General features: G+C 35.8%; 1 protein-coding gene across 2 annotated transcripts in view; it reads right to left on the bottom strand.

Moving 5' to 3' along the window:
* Positions 1-13,601: 13,601 nt before the first annotated feature.
* LOC149476280 (uncharacterized) overlaps positions 13,602-18,924 on the bottom strand; it is a 30,480-nt gene continuing 25,157 nt past the window's right edge. Inside the window, exons 2-4 of one of the 2 annotated variants that reach the window (XM_089712329.1) lie at positions 15,430-15,578; positions 15,055-15,081; positions 13,602-13,969 (exon numbers count right to left, since the gene is read on the bottom strand). In XM_089712329.1, the coding sequence (XP_089568455.1) occupies positions 13,664-13,969; positions 15,055-15,081; positions 15,430-15,578 (482 nt within the window). In that variant the 3' untranslated portion in view covers positions 13,602-13,663. Of the gene's footprint in view, positions 13,970-15,054; positions 15,082-15,402; positions 15,579-18,924 lie in introns of both variants that reach the window. The other variant, XM_089712327.1, reaches the window with a different exon arrangement.

The raw sequence follows: 18,924 nt of genomic DNA, 5'->3' as shown, positions 1-18,924 counted from the left end.
AATTTTTACGATGATCAGATAAAATTAAACTATTTATAATGTCCACTGTGTACAAATTATGTAAATGCAATAATTCGAAACGTCGGTGCGTCAAAGTGCATTATTGCCGATAAAGCCGATCGGACGTGATTTTATATGAATATATATTTGTTACGGGGAATTTTTGCTGATGGCAACATCGTTCATACTAATGCAAGTGATTGGACTGCCAATTATTCGAGGGAATGTACGATTTCGGCGTAATATAGACTGTATTTAAAATACTTTCACACTGCTGTATGTTTCTGATTTATATATACTTAGCTTATTTATACCAAAATCTAGATTACTTACTACTTAAATCCATACTAATATTATAAATGCGAAAGTAACTCTGTCTGTCTGTCTGTCTGTTACTCAATCAAGCCTTAACTACTGAACCAATTTGCATGAAATTTGGTATAGAGATATTTTGATACCCGAGAAAGGACATAGGATAGGTTTTATCCCGGAAATCCTACGGGAACGGGTTTTTCTTTGAAAACGCGGGCGAAGCCGCGGGCGAAAAGCTAGTAATAAATAAGAAGTTGAAGTCATTGGCTATGATTAAAGAGAAATAACAATACTAAAACGAAGCTACTAGTTATCTATTAGTTGTGAAGTTTAAGTAGATATAGATGATAATTCGATAATAATTTTAATTGGGCGCTAATAAAAATAATATAAGTCCAGTTTTTGCTCGAAAAAGCAACAAATATTATGAAATTGTTTTTTATTTTTATTTATGGCACTTTATTGTACAGTAGGTACCAGTAATAAAAACATAGGTAAGTCCATAATATATAATTTAACACATAAAATGAGTACTATGGGTAGTTAATTTCAAATTGAATATCATTGATCACCATTATCTACTTGATCAATGGCACTCAATTTTTTTTAATTATCTATGCACTTTATTCGGAAATCCTCAAGTCAATGCCACTACTTTATTTTCCACGCATGTGTACTCAATAAATAATAACACGTGAACGTTTGAAATAACGTTATTCAATCAATAATTTGTATAAACATTGCATTCAAAAGATTGTATCGAATGTCACGGCATGAATACCGTGTGGCTTCGTCGAATAATCTATCGACTTTTGCCGCGCGCGGTACAGCTAAAGAAATTAAAAAGAAATAGGACCATAGACAACGCGTGCAGACTAAAGCGGCGGTCACAAAGGGCATAGAGGATAGACGACACTGCAGCGCTACCACGGAGGTTGCATGTAGAATATTTAATAGGAAATTGATTGGTTTATTGGTTACGACAGGATTATTTTAATTGTGTTCGCTCGGTATTTTTATGACGTGAATACGGAAATAGGATCTGGGAATACACATGATGTACCTACCACGAAATATATTTGAGTTAACTGATGAAAATGTACCTACGTGTTTTACTTATGCTCTTATGTTTTAACTTATTTGGTAAATAATAAACTTGGCGACAAATATTAGCTAATGTACATACTAGATATATTTTCTATATTAATGTGAAAATTAAAAAAAAATCATATCCTTAGCTATTAAGTAGATCTTGGCAAATGGGTGCATATTCAGTAATCTCTACTGCTTATATCTACACTGGACACCTTCTTGAAAAACTAGATTTTTTAATCCTCCCAAAACTATAAAATCATAGCAGTTATAGAATAAGACATCGTCCAAATATGGTACGAATTCCAAAATTCTTGTGGTTACATTAATTTATTTTTAAATATTGATTATTTTAATTATACAATTTAAATGATGTCGTTACTCGTTGTCTTATTTAGGGGAGGATTTCGGGTACATTAAAATAAAACAAATCTTCGAAATTTACTAATCACAAAATTATATTTTATATTGAGAATTGAACAATAATAAACATTACAGTTAATTTCCATTACTGTACTCTCTATCTCGTATTTATATATCTCTATCCCTATCGTTAATACTTATTTTTGACATTAAAAGTATTATTATTCATCAGAGTATAATTTAATTTTAATTTCATTGTATGCATAGGCCTTCTCCACGATCGACCCCGATGTCACACGTCGTTGGATATGCCAGATTCTTCCGGAGGAAAATTCTATACGAATTAAAATAGTGTTAGTTTGGCTTAATATACAGATAAATTAAAATTTTTGAAAGAAATGAAAGTCAATGAGCCTGTGGTACTAACATGCTGATTGAGAGTTTTTATTATGCTTTTAAGGTTAGGTTAGTTTTATTTATAATTCTATGTTTATTATAACCCTCTAACAATCTCGCCAAGTTTTGTTTTATTTTTAACTTTAGGCAACTCGACCAACCCAATTTTCATTTAAAGTCACCTACTTGCAATACATTGTGAACGAATGACGCCTTTGCATTCCAATTTAAAAAAAAAGTTTTATTACACACGTTTTAAAAATTAACAAACCATAGACAACATAATTTCCCTACATATTGTTTTCTAAATAGATACTGGCGCCATCATTTTTTGTTTTTTAATAAAAAGGAACAAAGCTTTATTGTTCCACGTTTTTTAAATAAATCCGTCGGATTTGAATTTTTTCGTGCATTTTTGTAATCAGTGGCGCCTATAAATACGTGAATGGGAAGTTTTATTTCATAAAGTTTTTTTTTTATAAATATAACTAGCCGGTTATAAAATATTAGGCGAATATTTTTTGTCTGTGTTGTTGTGAATGACTAAAATAATTTTAGTTAATTAATTATTATTTTTTAAACATCAATTATTGATGTTTATCTATCTGAGTCCTTATTTTTATAATTGGAGAGATTCATGAGTTAGGCTGTTAGCCGTTAGGCATTAGTGTAATATTTGTTTTGTTTACTGTTTTAAAAAAATCTTATTGGAATTAATAAAAGCAGACTATAATGAGAAAAACATTACAAAATGACATCCATTACTTAAATATGAGAAAAAATATTATACTGTAATTGTGTTATAATTAATAATTTCTCTAAAAAACAATACTTGATTTTATACGCAACCTCGTTCTTTATAGTGACAGAAATTTTCCTATAAATTTTCATTTCATTTAATTCCCCTCTAATTCAGAATAATATCTAACCATAATAGAATAAGTATCAATGCAAGTTAAGCACTCAGACTAAAACGATCCCCCAATATCAAATGCAATGGGGTTTGTCAAAACTCGACAAGGGTGTTACAAGAATATGAATTTTATGCATCGATAGTTGACGGCTAGATGAATGATGATAGGGTTGTACGGTGGTGGGTATCGATATCGATGAAAAATTTTTTAAGTTCAAAATTAAATATACTTTCATATAATAAGTGTTACGGTGATTGCGTTTCAAGCTCAATAAGTATATGAATTATAAAATTATAAATCCAAAAAAAAAAACATGAAGTCATTTTTATGTTTTCATAATAAGAATTTAATTAGATGATTAGATTTACTAGGCATATATTTGTGTGTACATAGCAGTAACAAAAACAGTGCTTATTGATGTCCTATTTAATGATTAAAAGTTGCATACATCGAAATCATTGGTCTCTTGTTTCAATGCAAAATCATAATAATTTTCTATATAATAGCACAACAATATTTGCTAAAATTATATGTATATGCTATTCATTTTAATTATTATCATTACGAGTATAAACCTTCGATAATATTTAAAAATACAATAAAAAAATGGAAATTATGCAAATTATACTAAAGACTACGCAGCCACGCTACGATGGAAGCGCCGCCTCTACAAGTTCTCTCTATCTATTACCACAGAATACATAATAGTAGCTAAACGCTACAGAACGGACACTCTCCGCCCCCCGCCAAAATTAAACACTTACCTCAACCCGCACGATCAGTCTAAAAATGGTCCATATTTTTCTACAGGGACGATACGCAACGAAGATTGACAACATTAATCAATTTTATTATTTTGGATTTGTGATTATCGTTTTTCGTAGAAAATGGTTAGATATTGTGCTGTTTACGGATGTATTTCATCAGAAAAACGCGAATTTTTTTTACGCTAGTTAAAAATGTGCCGACCATAAAGCGTTAACACACACATTTGCAGTCTCTACAGTGTGACTGTCAAAACGATAATTTTGTATGGAGTGTCCGGGGTGTGCTATTACTCTACTTATGTTAATAAGGAAATATAGAATTCATCATTCATTCATCAGCGAAATACAAATATGTAGCAAAAAGATAGTTTTACCAACAATTTTCGATTTCCACAATTATAGAATAGAATAAGAATAAATCTAGTGAGAATACATAAATACATATTATTAACTTGTATTCTGACGATAAAACATTATTAAACACCTAATTAGGTTTTATCGTCAGGAAAAGACATTATCAAATATTCAAAAATATAGATAACCTGTACCCCATCACTAATCGTACAACATCGTACGGTGCTCACGACATGGGAATAGAATTAAACGCACGCGATTTGCAGACGCCATTATAGCTCTGCCAAATCATTTGTTAATAGTTTGTTTGTAGAGTTAAATATCACTTTACAAAATTAAAATAATATAAAAAGCTGTAGAATACTTCTTTTTTATTACACGATTTTGACCCACTTTGAACGGCCTGATTTCGTTCAAACTTTGTAGATTTATTGAGGACCGATGACAATACACTAATTTGATAAAATTATTGCATTTTTCAATTTGCAAAATATGATTTTTGTTAATTTATATAATTTTCATCTATAGTCGATAAGGTAAGAAAATAATTAAAATTTTATATAATTTTTTTCTACAGTCGATAAGGTAGGACTCGATATTAATTTTTATTTCCAATAACACGAACACGAACACGAACACGAACACAAACAAACACAAACACGAACACGAACACGAACACGAACACGAACACGAACACAAACACAAACACAAACACAAACACAAACACAAACAAACACGAACACGAACACGAACACGAACACAAACTCGAATTTTAATTCGAACACAAACACAAAGACAAACACGAACAACGAACAACGAACAACGAACAACGAACAACGAACAACGAACAACGAACAACGAACAACGAACAACGAACAACGAACAACGAACAACGAACAACGAACAACGATCAACGATCAACGATCAACGAACAGCGAACAGCGAACAGCGAACAGCGAACAGCGAACAGCGAACAGCGAACAGCGAACAGCGAACAGCGAACAGCGAACAGCGAACAGCGAACAGCGAACAGCGAACAGCGAACAGCGAACAGCGAACAGCGAACAGCGAACAGCGAACAGCGAACAGCGGACAGCGGACAGCGGACAGCGGACAGCGAACAGCGAACAGCGAACAGCGAACAGCGAACAGCGAACAGCGAACAGCGAACAGCGAACAGCGAACAGCGAACAGCGAACAGCGAACAGCGAACAGCGAACAGCGAACAGCGAACAGCGAACAGCGAACAGCGAACAGCGAACACGAACACGAACACGAACACGAACACGAACACGAACACGAACAACGAACAACGAACAACGAACAACGAACAACGGACAACGGACAACGAACTGTTCGCTGTTCGCTGTTCGCTGTTCGCTGTTCGCTGTTCGCTGTTCGCTGTTCGCTGTTCGCTGTTCGCTGTTCGCTGTTCGCTGTTCGCTGTTCGCTGTTCGCTGTTCGCTGTTCGCTGTTCGCTGTTCGCTGTTCGCTGTTCGCTGTTCGCTGTTCGCTGTTCGCTGTTCGCTGTTCGCTGTTCGCTGTTCGCTGTTCGCTGTTCGCTGTTCGCTGTTCGCTGTTCGCTGTTCGCTGTTCGCTGTTCGCTGTTCGCTGTTCGCTGTTCGCTGTTCGCTGTTCGCTGTTCGCTGTTCGCTGTTCGCTGTTCGCTGTTCGCTGTTCGCTGTTCGCTGTTCGCTGTTCGCTGTTCGCTGTTCGCTGTTCGCTGTTCGCTGTTCGCTGTTCGCTGTTCGCTGTTCGCTGTTCGCTGTTCGCTGTTCGTTGTTCGATGTTCGTTGTTCGTGTTTGTTTGTGTTTGTGTTCGAATTAAAATTCGAGTTTGTGTTTGTGTTTGTTTAACATTCACATTCAATTTCACATTCACATTCACATTGTTCGTTGTTCGTTGTTCGTTGTTCGTTGTTCGTTGTTCGTTGTTCGTTGTTCGCTGTTCGCTGATCGCTGTTCGCTGTTCGCTGTTCGCTGTTCGCTGTTCGCTGTTCGCTGTTCGCTGTTCGCTGTTCGCTGTTCGCTGTTCGCTGTTCGCTGTTCGCTGTTCGCTGTTCGCTGTTCGCTGTTCGCTGTCCGCTGTTCGCTGTTCGCTGTTCGCTGTTCGCTGTTCGCTGTTCGCTGTTCGCTGTTCGCTGTTCGCTGTTCGCTGTTCGCTGTTCGTTGTTCGTTGTTCGTTGTTCGTTGTTCGTTGTTCGTTGTTCGTTGTTCGTTGTTCGTTGTTCGTTGTTCGATGTTCGTTGTTCGTGTTTGTTTGTGTTTGTGTTCGAATTAAAATTCGAGTTTGTGTTTGTGTTTGTTTAACATTCACATTCAATTTCACATTCACATTCACATTGTTCGTTGTTCGTTGTTCGTTGTTCGTTGTTCGCTGTTCGCTGTTCGCTGTTCGCTGTTCGCTGTTCGCTGTTCGCTGTTCGCTGTTCGCTGTTCGCTGTTCGCTGTTGGCTGTTCGCTGTTCGCTGTTCGCTGTTCGCTGTTCGCTGTTCGCTGTTCGCTGTTCGCTGTTCGCTGTTCGCTGTTCGCTGTTCGCTGTTCGCTGTTCGCTGTTCGCTGTTCGCTGTTCGCTGTTCGCTGTTCGCTGTTCGCTGTTCGCTGTTCGTTGTTCGTGTTCGTGTTCGTTGTTCGTTGTTCGTTGTTCGTTGTTCGTTGTTCGTTGTTCGTTGTTCGTTGTTCGTTGTTCGTTGTTCGTTGTTCGCTGTTCGCTGTTCGCTGTTCGCTGTTCGCTGTTCGCTGTTCGCTGTTCGCTGTTCGCTGTTCGCTGTTCGCTGTTCGCTGTTCGCTGTTCGCTGTTCGCTGTTCGCTGTTCGCTGTTCGCTGTTCGCTGTTCGCTGTTCGCTGTTCGCTGTTCGCTGTTCGCTGTTCGCTGTTCGCTGTTCGCTGTTCGCTGTTCGCTGTTCGCTGTTCGCTGTTCGCTGTTCGCTGTTCGCTGTTCGCTGTTCGCTGTTCGCTGTTCGCTGTTCGCTGTTCGCTGTTCGCTGTTCGCTGTTCGCTGTTCGCTGTTCGCTGTTCGCTGTTCGCTGTTCGCTGTTCGCTGTTCGCTGTTCGCTGTTCGCTGTTCGCTGTTCGCTGTTCGCTGTTCGCTGTTCGCTGTTCGCTGTTCGCTGTTCGCTGGTCGCTGTTCGCTGTTCGCTGTTCGCTGTTCGCTGTTCGCTGTTCGCTGTTCGCTGTTCGCTGTTCGCTGTTCGCTGTTCGCTGTTCGCTGTTCGCTGTTCGCTGTTCGCTGTTCGCTGTGTACATGATAGTGTAAAATGTAAAGAACGAACTGACATTGTTAGTCTTTCTGTAGAACGGACCATTGAACTCATTTTTACTCCGTCCTTCCAAGGTGTACCCGTGCCGATAACTGACCACCTTGAGCTTCTTGGAATCACCTTAACGCCTATTCTTAATTTTGGTTCATACATTGAATCAAAAGCCCAAGTAGCCTCGAAAAAGCTTGGTATACTGGCGAAGGTGAGGCAGTATTTCAGCCCGGGACAGTTGCTCAATCTCTATCAAGCACAAGTCCGTTCGTGCATGGAATACTGCTCTCACCTCTGGGATGGATCTGCCAAGTACCAGCTGGAGACACTTGAGGCGATAGAGAGGCGTGCCAAGAGGCTCATAAACTACGATGTGCTAGTAGGCAAAAAACTCCAGAGCCTCGCCCATCGCCGCAGAGTGGCAAGTCTATCGGTGTTTTACCGGATACACTTTGGAGAGTGCGCTGCGGAATTGCACGACCTAATTCCGCCATCCCCGTTTTTCCATCGTTCGTCGAGGCGCACAGATTCTAGGCATCGTCACATGGTTGACGTTCCATGTACCCGGACTAAGCGGTTCGGATCGTCATTCTTTATTCGAACCGCTAGGGACTGGAACATGCTTCCTGAGTCTGTGTTCCCCGATGAGTACAATATGGGGGTCTTCAAGAGGAGAGTGAACAGGTACATTCTAGGGAAGTGCGCTCCATCTTAGGCCACATCTCAGCTTACCATCAGGCGAGATCGTGGCCAAGCGCTTCCCTATTGCAGCGTAAAAAAAAAAAAAAACTGTCCTGTGTGGAGCTGAAGCGTTTGCGTTTATAGACCCCCTTCCAGTGACTATAATATGTTTGAGACAGTCATGGAAGAAATATTAAAGCGTCTAAGCAGGAGTAAAAAAAAGTTATAGTATGTGGTGATTTTAATATTGATTTACTTTTACAAACACAAACAGCTACACGAATTGTTAATTTATTTCAGTCATTTAATCTATATTATAAACTTTTTAACGAACCCACACGAATTACACCTACTTCTGCAACCTGTATTGATAATATATACTGTGACTGCATCTGTTTAGAGAAAAATATTCTCAATACATTGACTTCGGATCACTGTGGCCAGAAAGTAGTTTTTGAATGGGATTGCATACCTACATTTAAAAGGATTAATGTTAGGCCTATAACTAAAAAAGGCATTAATAAATTTAGGAATAATATTAATAAAAACCTGCCCGTACTAAATGATCAATCCTTTCCTAATAGTCCTTGTGAAATGTTTAATAATCTTTTTAATTTAGTACATAATGAATTTGAAAAAATATTTAAAGTTAAATCTTTAAATATTACCAAGGATTTAGGTAGGTACCATTTAGTAAATGGGCGACAGCTAGGTGCAGGAACATTCTTTATGAATTATATGGTATGAAGCAATATAATAAAGACCCATCTTTTCTTAGTTAAGTTAGAAATTACTCAAAAAAATTTAAAAAAGTTTGTTTTACTGCAAAGCGTTTATATATCAAAGAAAAAATACGCGACTCTGATAATAAAGTTAAAACAGTTTGGTCAATTATTAATGGTGAAATGGGTAAAAGCAAATCAAGTAATACCATAAAACTTGTAAATAATGACAGGGTTATTGACAAAAGTGCTGATGTTGCGCTTGCTTTTGAAGAATTCTTCAGTAGTGTCCCTGCTACTATTACTAATAGTTTAAATTCGTCTTCAGCACTTGCAGAAACCTTTTTGAGGGACCATGTTGCGGGGTGCAGTACATTATTTGAATTACGACACGTAACTGCTAGTGATATTGTTACTGCCTTTAAGACGCTTAATCTAAAAAATACTTGTAATCTTTGGGGAATGTCCGTAAATTTAGTTAATAATATAATAGAAAATATTGCGAAAAATTTAGCTTTCATAGACGATCTATTTTTAATGATTTGTAATAATGTTATGAGTAATTTTTATGTAATTATTCTTCCTACATTAATAAGATTATCTATACAGGGTGTGTTGTTTTTCGTAAAATACCTATTTGAATATTTTTCTTCTTACGGTGCATTTTCATCAAACGAACATAGAGCAAGAGCATTCTTTCGTGATATTGAATAATGTACTACGAAAACTCGTAGGTACTCAGTGTTGTTCAGTAAGAACATTGCATATTATAATCTTCTTATATATAAAAATGAATCGCAAAATGTGTTGGTAAGCGCATAACTCGAGAACGGCTGCAAACCGATTTCGATAATTCTTTTTTTATTATATTCCTTGAAGTACGAGGATGGTTCTTATGTAGAGAAAACGTAAACATGTACCACGGGCGAAGCCGGGGCGGACCGCTAGTAATCAATGAAACGAACAACGAAAGAATGCTCTACGCCTGTTTACACTAAAAGAATAATCATTTCTCGTTTGATGTAAATTGTAAATGAACCATTACTAGAACCATTAAGAAATTGTGTGTAGGTATAAGTTTTAAAAACAAAATAGCAGAACCAATTTTGACTATGATTCTGTCGTTGTTGCATCATAATTCATAATAACCACCTAGATAGGTTTTACCCGTAAAAGCGTTACGTATAGACTTTATGGAATGGAATAGCTGTGCGGCCGAACCCACTGGCAAAATCATGTATTTCTATTATGTGTTATTCTAGTAAAGATTTATCTGCTGTCGGAGAATTTAAATAACTCTCCATAATTAATTATAATTAGGTAGATATGTGAAATAATATTAAATAATGACTCAGTGCGCACACCTTGCGCGGTCGATGGTAGTACCGAGACTATATCATCGAGCTACTGCCTCAAGGAATATAAACCATAGCATGGCCCGTAACCCCATGCATTTCATATCACTTCAATATCGACATTATGTTGTACACAATAGAGTACATTATAATAGGAAGGTATAGCCACATAACAACTACTCTGTTATGATTCTCTCACATAAGTAAATACGTTCAGTAGCTTTTTAGTGAAAGAGTAACAAACATTCGGATACTTACAAGCTTTTTGCGTTTATAATACCTATTAGCGTATGGATGGATATGTAGGCAATCCATTCAACATCATCATTACATACTTATCTTGTACTAGCTAAGCTGTACCCTGCGGTTTTACCCGCATTGCTCCGCTCCTGTTTAACGTGATGATAATATTATATAGCCTATACTTTATAGCCTTCCTCGCCAAATGGGCTATCTAACACCAAAATAATTTTTCAAATCGGACCTAGTTCCTCAGATTAGCGCGTTCAAACAAACAAACAAAAAAACTCTTTCAGCTTTATAATATTAGTATGTATAGCTTATATATATGTTAACTCTTATCATAAAATAGCCTAGTCATGTTATTTCTAGAACTGATATTTAAAATCGATTAAGGAATTAAGAGTTTTAGTGAAATGCACTAAGTTAGGTATATCATCATCATCATCATCAGCCGATAATAATATATCTTCCCACTGCTGCGACACGGGCCTCCTATCATAAATAAATAAAATAAAATAAATACACTTTATTCAGCACCATGTAAATACACGTAAAAAAGAAACAGACAATATGATTATAAAGCTAAAAAGGCGGCCTTATCGCTACTAAGCGATTTCTACCAGGCAACCTATGGGTAGGATTTTTAATTATAAGAAAGAGGTGAAAACAATAGGTGGTGCAGCAATGAAAATGAATTACAGTATATTTAAACCATATAACTACTTATATTATAAAATATCATCTCCTCCTACATTAGGTACAATACTAACAATTTACATACTTACATCTGAAAACATAACTCTCCTTTTCACAGCCAGTAAAATCATCAATTTGTTTGATAATCGTTTTAGCTACCGTTATACCAACAAAAGAGCATTGTAATTGCATTAAGGGATCAATTATGAAAGCTATCGCGCCCTAAAGTCACATCGCCAAATGTTCAGCCACGCCCACAGATTCGGCCTTTGTTGTGATACGTTTGTTATTTTATTTTTGTGTGTGTGTGTGCGAACGTTGGTGTTATATTATTTTATTTTTCAAATTTTTATTAAGATTCATAATATTGAACAAATTTTGATTAAGTTTCATAAGATTGAAAAAAAATATTTAAAATAGTACGGAAAGCTTTAATATTCTTTAATGTTAGTTAATTCTGGTAAGAAATCTGATTAAAATCGGTCTTATAGTTTTTGGTTAGAGAACAAATAGAATGCCTGTTGCATGTCCTAAGAAAGCTTAAATCGCCAAAAAAACTAACTCAGATTCAGATGGCTTCATTTTCTTATTATCCTATTAATATTATAAAGGCGAAAGTTTGTATGGATGTATGGATGTATGGATGTATGGATGTATGGATGTTTGTTACTCTTTCACGTAAAAACTACTGAACCGATTACAATGAAATTTAGCACACATATAGAGGGTAACTTGGATTAACACATAGGATAGGTTTTATCCCGGAAATCCCACGGGAACGGGAACTATGCGGGATTTCCTTTGAAAACGCGGGCGAAGCCGCGGGCGGAAATCTAGTACTTAATATACCTAACCTAGCTCCTCGTGCCGGGTTCTGCAGGGTAGAATCTTGTTAAAAACTAAAAAAACTACCTATCTCTTACCTATATATGATATTGAGAAATATGAGGTATGAATAATGTCTCGTTCTATATAAGCGAAAGAGTTTCAAAATGATGAAATGAAAGATGAAATTGAAACTGAAACGAATTGAAGATGAAACGTTTTTAATTTAATATTAAAATAAAACACAAAATCGTTTCTCTTTATAATTTATTTTAGTTCTCTGTACAACTAGATAATCTTACAGTAAATTACTAGTATTGGCGATCCTATAGTTACAAAGCGAACTTTCAGAAGTCTTACACAGGGACACAGCACAGAAAAAATAAAAGTGTGGTCAAAAAAAAAACTACTCATGAAGTTATTGCATTGTCACGGATGCTTGCTAAGTGTACAAAGTTTGAATTAAATGTGTCCATTTAAATTGGGTCAAAATCGAGTCTAAAGTAGGTTACAAAACAGGTGTAGCTAATAGAAGCATGTTAAAAATATAAAGAAAAGATAAATTAGGTACCTACTTATCATAGACGTAACCTTACATCCAAAACAGCAATGTTCTAACAGTTTCTTGCTGTCTTCTCTGTAGAAACTGCTTTCTGGTGGTAAATCTATGTAATGACGAATCAAAAAGATCTATTTTAATAAGTAAATTGCTTGTGGTAAATATAAAACTATGTTATAATGATTCAAAAGAAGTCTACTGTCTAGTAGAATAAATAAATGTTCGTACCTCAACCAGCCCACACTGCCAGTGATTTGGTATCGATATAACAATAACTAGCTGTGTCACCCGACTCCGCCCAGAGATTAGTACGACGCACCCATTAAATGCACATCTGCTATTATATAGCTAAATGGAGGCAATTTATTTTTGATATATTTCGAGAAAGGAGCAATTTTATTGTTATAAGTAATAATCGATATACAGTTAAAAAAAAAGACGGGTTGCACTCCGGGAGTGCCGGCAGAAGTGAAAACTTGATTATTAACGTTGAGCATGTTTGATATCCATCAGTCTTACGCTTTTTCGATCAGGTCACGTGTCCTGACGCGAGTTTAAGATTTTATACCCATTACAGAAAAAGTGCTCAACGCCGCTAAAGAAGTTTTCACTTCAAAAAACAAACTGATGAAATTATTGTATTGTCACCGATTCTTGATAAGTGTAAAGTTAGTAGAAGCGTGATTTCTATAAACCTTTTTCTATTAAATATGAATCTAACACTGAATTTTTTAAATCGGAACAGTAGTTCCTGAGATAAGCATGATAAACAGAGAAACAAACTCTTTTCTCTCTTTTAAGTATAGATAAAACAATCAGAATTGCTTCTATTATCAAGTCAATTATTTTTTCATTTTATTACTAAATGATAGAGACTGTAATTAAAATTAATTAGCTGATGATCGAAGATGACTTAAAAATCATATTCTTATTTCAGAAGCTTTACAAAAATAATCAGTGCAGCGGTTTTACGAACTTTATTACTCCTTACTCTTTTTGACAGCAAAAATATCTCTGAATTTATAAACTAGGTTATTCGCATTATAGGTAGCTTAAAATAAAACAACCAACTCATATCACACAATATTTAATATCTTTACAGGCAAATGCATTATATTACTACTATAACCTAGCTAGCTTTGGAAATGCCGTAACGGATTCCCGTCATATAAATTTCTTGATATTTCTTGCTTCGTATTGAAGAACGCAGACGTCTGAGATTGCAGCAAACTTCCAGGCAAAGGCTGGGTTCTTTCTAGTCTAAATTGTAAATTCTGTTTCTCCATTTGGTGGTGTTGTGTCCTAACAGCGAATCGGTTTACGTGTACAGGAATGGGGACTACTATCTTTGTGCCAGATTTACTCGCTTGGCTTCCAGAGGCTAGACCGGCTTTAACTCGCTTCCATTTTGCTCGACGGTTTTGGAACCATATCTTCACCTGGAATAGAGACTTTATATTAAAAGAGAATAGTTTTGCGCTTGGCGTTTTATATGGATGTTGTGCTTTTTAATGCAATAATGAAAGATCTTTTTCTTCTTGTTAGTAAGGGATAATACTTAAATGTAGATATTTGGTAAACTGTATTTAGCTTTAAATTTTTAAATCTTAATTAAAATATAAATTCCTTATTGAAGCATTGTCCTGTAATGGTGCATTTACATCAAGCGAACATAGAGCTAGAGCAAGAGCATTATTTCGTGATGTTTTATAGTGTAAACGAAAACTCGTATTCAGTGTTCTTCAGTATTAGAAGTTGGAACATAGCATTTTATGAAATAGAATATTTTCGAAAGCAAGTGCTTTCGAAAATATTCTATTCTATGTAATGTACAACAACGAATGTATTGTATTCTATGTAATGTAGAAAAGAAAGTAGAACAACGAATGAATGCTCTACGGCGTAGAGTCTACACCCTGTTTACACTAAAATAATTTGACATAGTGGGGTTAGAATGAGCATTCGCTCGTTTGATGGAAATGCACCGTAATAGAAAGTGATGTTTTAAATAAATAATTAAATATTATTTATGTGTGTGTGCGTGTGTGGTGTTTGGTGGTCAATTATTTCTGTGTGTACCATGTGTATGTATGTTATTCAATTAAAATATAATTAACTTGCATAACTGTTATGTGTGTGAGTGTATGTGCGTGCGTGTGTCCGTATTTATGTGTGTATGTGTTTAATAATAAGCACAGCGACTGATAATTTTAACTGATAGTTCAATATTGTTTGTGTGTATTGTGTTTTACTTCAGTTAGTAGGCGCTTTTCAAGTGTCGTGCCTTTTTTACTTTTAATGAGTACTTAATCAAAATTATTTGTGTTTGTGTACATATGCGTGTGAGTGTATTTACACCTACCTATGTGTTATTTAATAGATAATTAGTGTCAAGTGATTCTCCTTAACAAAATCTTACGTAGACTTCAATAAGTTTGAACGCATGTGCAGTGTGTGTTGTATTCATTTGATTGCAAAAGCTTTTTTTAAGTTTTTAATCATCCTGCACCTTCTTCCATCTTACCTGTACTTCACTAAGTTTGAGTGCAGACGCGATCTGTGATCTCTCCGTGAGACCATAGACAAATGTGAGACTAAGATACTTCTTAGCATGAAACTCTCTCTCCAACTCAGTAGTTGTTCCGACGTGAACGCAGTTGTAACGGCAAGTGATGTTTTAAACAAATGATGACATATTATGTGTAGGTGTGTGTAAGTGTCATATGTGTGTGTGTCGGTATGAGTGTGTGTATTTTGCTACAATTGATTATCAAAACGTACGTAAAGTCCTTTAATTAGTAATTGTTGTGTGTGTCTATGTGTATAGTGTGTTTTAATCAATTCGTAGATTTCTTTTTCATCACTAACTTACCTGGACCTCACTTAATTTGAGTGCAGATGCGATCTGTGATCTCTCTGTGAGACTAAGATACTTCTTAGCGTGGAACTCTCTTTCCAACTCAAGTAGTTGTTCTGATGTGAATGCTGTTCGACGTCGACGGGCTTTGCTTTCGCGTGGTGTGTCGTCATCTGCTTCTGAGTCGTTGCCTGTAAGAGGAATTAATATTTATCAAAGAAATAATCAATATTTTAAAATACTTATGAAAGTCGGAGAATCTCTTGATAGTGTTTATTATAATAGTGCCACCTCTTTTCTTCGTATATAATAACCAGCCGCTTGCCGGGACTTCATTCCGGTTGACTCGGAATAAAATTAATATAAACAAATAAACAATATGTTATAATACGATAAACTTATAAAATAATTGTATTGGTTATCTACCGATGATAAGTGTACAAAGATATTATAAAATTTTCCTTTAAAGAATAAAAAATACCTATTAATATGATTATGAAGATAGCGTATGCGATGCATTTGAAAATAAAAATAATTTTCTTATAATTTTAATTTACTCTACCACTTAATCTGTTTAGTTTATCTTCAGTTTTCCACAGCTGGCGCGCTTTGCCATTAGGTACCTAGGTAATTCAAAATAAACTTCGCAGTAACTTAACTTCAAAAATAAATTACATAAAAATAATATTATAGCTCTTTTCCCGCCAAATCGCTTGACAACTACAGCCGCAGATTACAAATAAATTCGAAATTCGAATATCATAGGCAATTCCATAAAAAGAACGCCACTCGCACCCCACAGTCCAGTAACAAGAATAAGGCGGGACACTGACGTAGCGGCTATCAGTTTTTATTGACCATTCGAGGAGCAAATGACGTCTGACACATCGATTTTGACATTTACTTTTTTTTTGCGAATTGTGCAGTTTTGGTGTGTTTACTGTTTAGCGATTGTTGGTTTTATTAGATGGGAGGGAATTAGCAATTCAACTTAAAATAATATCATTACCGTTGTATTACGCATTTTTTGCAGATTTTCATTGCGCTGTACGTATGGTTCTTAAATTTCAGCAGAAATATCAATAAATAAAGTATAGGAAAGGCTTCCTTAACCGTCATTAAGCCTTATATTTTATTATGTATTTATAACATTTATTATACCCTTGTCTTGTCGCCCAGACGCTGTTTAAAAAAATCTAACGACTGCACCTATGACAACATTTCGTTTATAGAGCATGGCGAAGAAATAAACATAAGTACACATATAGATAAATATTAAATACCTACATAATGTATTCGAAAACAGACCCTCCAGACATTATCACATAAAAATAACAACTTCGTACCTAACACATAAACAGATTATTATTCCACATCACACCACAATATAGCTTAAATCAAATTCCGAGAACCAACTCAAAGTGCCAAATGTGACACCGAATTTAGTATTCCCGTGTGCAATGTGCAATTTTCCATGAAGAAAGACATAAAGATCGCTGCAAATGAATACGTTTATTTCTTATGGCCGACGACATCGATTGACAGTTATCGAGCGCGCGAAATGAATTGTAAAAAAAAACATTGACATAACCTCTACAATTCTATAATACGAACAATCAAAATTGTATCTTATAACTATAGCGAATAGGTTCAAATTCCAATATCAATGTGTTAATAATTTTGTAATCATAAAACCGAGTTCCCGCCAATGTTCGCGTTCGGAATTTGAAATTCGATTGCGATTCGAAGAGCGGCGAAGTTAAATCGTTCGTGAACTGTTAATATGTGTATTTGAATCGATATTTATCGATACGGACATCACTAGATCGTGACGAGAGGCACGTATGTCGATAACTGACGCCCTATTTAACGTTAGTGGGTAGCTTCTAGATGTTATCTGATGAACTAATGTTTTATATCCTGTTAGTCTATTTGCTTTACATCTTATCTTATCTTATATATTTATAAAATTCTCGTGTCACAATGTTAGTCTGCATACTCCTCCGAAACGGGTGGACCGATTCTCATGAAATTTTCTGTGCATATCGGGTAAGTCTGAGAATCGGCCAACATCTATTTTTCATATGTACCACGGGCGAAGCCGGGGCGGACCGCTAGTATTAGTATATTACTGTCTATTGATGCAAATTGTACACAGATAATATTACTTTTAGTTATATACAAGGAAGATATAATATTTTATTCTCTTAAAAAGTTAAAAATCACATTTTAAGTCACCGATGGCCAGCAACACCTGTGAGCAACACATTTTTTCATATACTTATTTTGTACAGACGCACCGCACACGTATAGACGATAGCAAATATTCGCTGCAGAAGTGTCCACTAAAAGGTAAGGCGCAGAATATGTATGTAGATAGTACTAAAACGATAAGCGTAAGCAAAAAAAGGTTGATAAATCGTTCAATAAAATTTTGTGATTTCCAATAAGAAAATAAGAGGCATACTGCATCAGATGAAGAGAAAGCAATCCTGTACATATTTATCGGAAAGATTTAAATTTAAATGTTAATTTTAAATTTTCATCTGTTCAATTATTTTAATTACTTTAATCTGTATCATTAGTCGAAGTCGTTATATATGTATCTACCGTTTAGTTAAAAAACTTAAAAATATAAAATTTTTGAACAGTGTTGAACTTATCCAAGCTTTGCGCTAGGGATTTATTTGTTTGCATGCTTTAAAAGTATCTGTTACGGACGACAACCCCTTGTAAATAGTTTCACCATGTCTTAAGTATTTTTTAATGTATAAAGTTCCTTCGTGTGTTTTTATTGTAGAATAGAGTAACGTTTTATAGTGTGTTTTTGATTATCTTTTTATGTGATATTATTGTATGTAATTAGAGAGTTTATAGTACGTTGTTATTTTGCTATATTTTATTATTATATCGAGTCTATGTAAAGTATAACGTAGTAAATTCATTTGTTAGACGCACGCGGCACTTTTACCACCGTCGGGTGTATACTGTGTAAAAATGCACCACTAGCCTACGGGGTACGGCGTCTTACCCACCGTCGGGAGTAATCCCTATAGTTTTGTATAAGAGAAACGACTTTTGACCGCATAACACACACCACTCCGCACAGTCAAGAGCTCATCACTTGAGCAACAGCAAGAAGCAAGAAGCAAGAAGTCTCATGGTCAACAGTCGTCGCTCAGTGTACCTACTACTATTGTATATAGTAATAAGAAGCTATTGTACGTCGTTATTAAGAAGAAATTGTGCGTCGTTATTATCAAGAAATTGTACATCGTTATTAAGAAGAAATACAGTCCACTGAATTAAGAAAAGGCGGGTTTTATTATATCCCCAATTGGCCCCCCATAGAGGTTGGCCCTTCGGAAGCCGGATCAATAAGAAACCGGTACGAGCGTTAAGAAGACCTGGTTGAAGACCGAAGAGACCCAAGTAACATCAAGATCACCCAACGGTGCGACGGGCAGGCGTTTGCAGTGCAGAGCGGCGCAACGAGTCAGCGCAGCGAGCCAGCACAGCGAGCAACGCAGCAAGCCA

Source organism: Colias philodice, chromosome 28 (assembly GCF_061535455.1).
Source record: "Colias philodice isolate Cphi_HAF_F1 chromosome 28, ilColPhil1 Martin Lab GWU primary, whole genome shotgun sequence".
Classification (NCBI taxonomy): Eukaryota; Metazoa; Arthropoda; class Insecta; order Lepidoptera; family Pieridae; genus Colias; species Colias philodice.
Note: the sequence above shows the minus strand (reverse complement) of the source record. Positions and strands in the feature narration are given on the sequence as shown.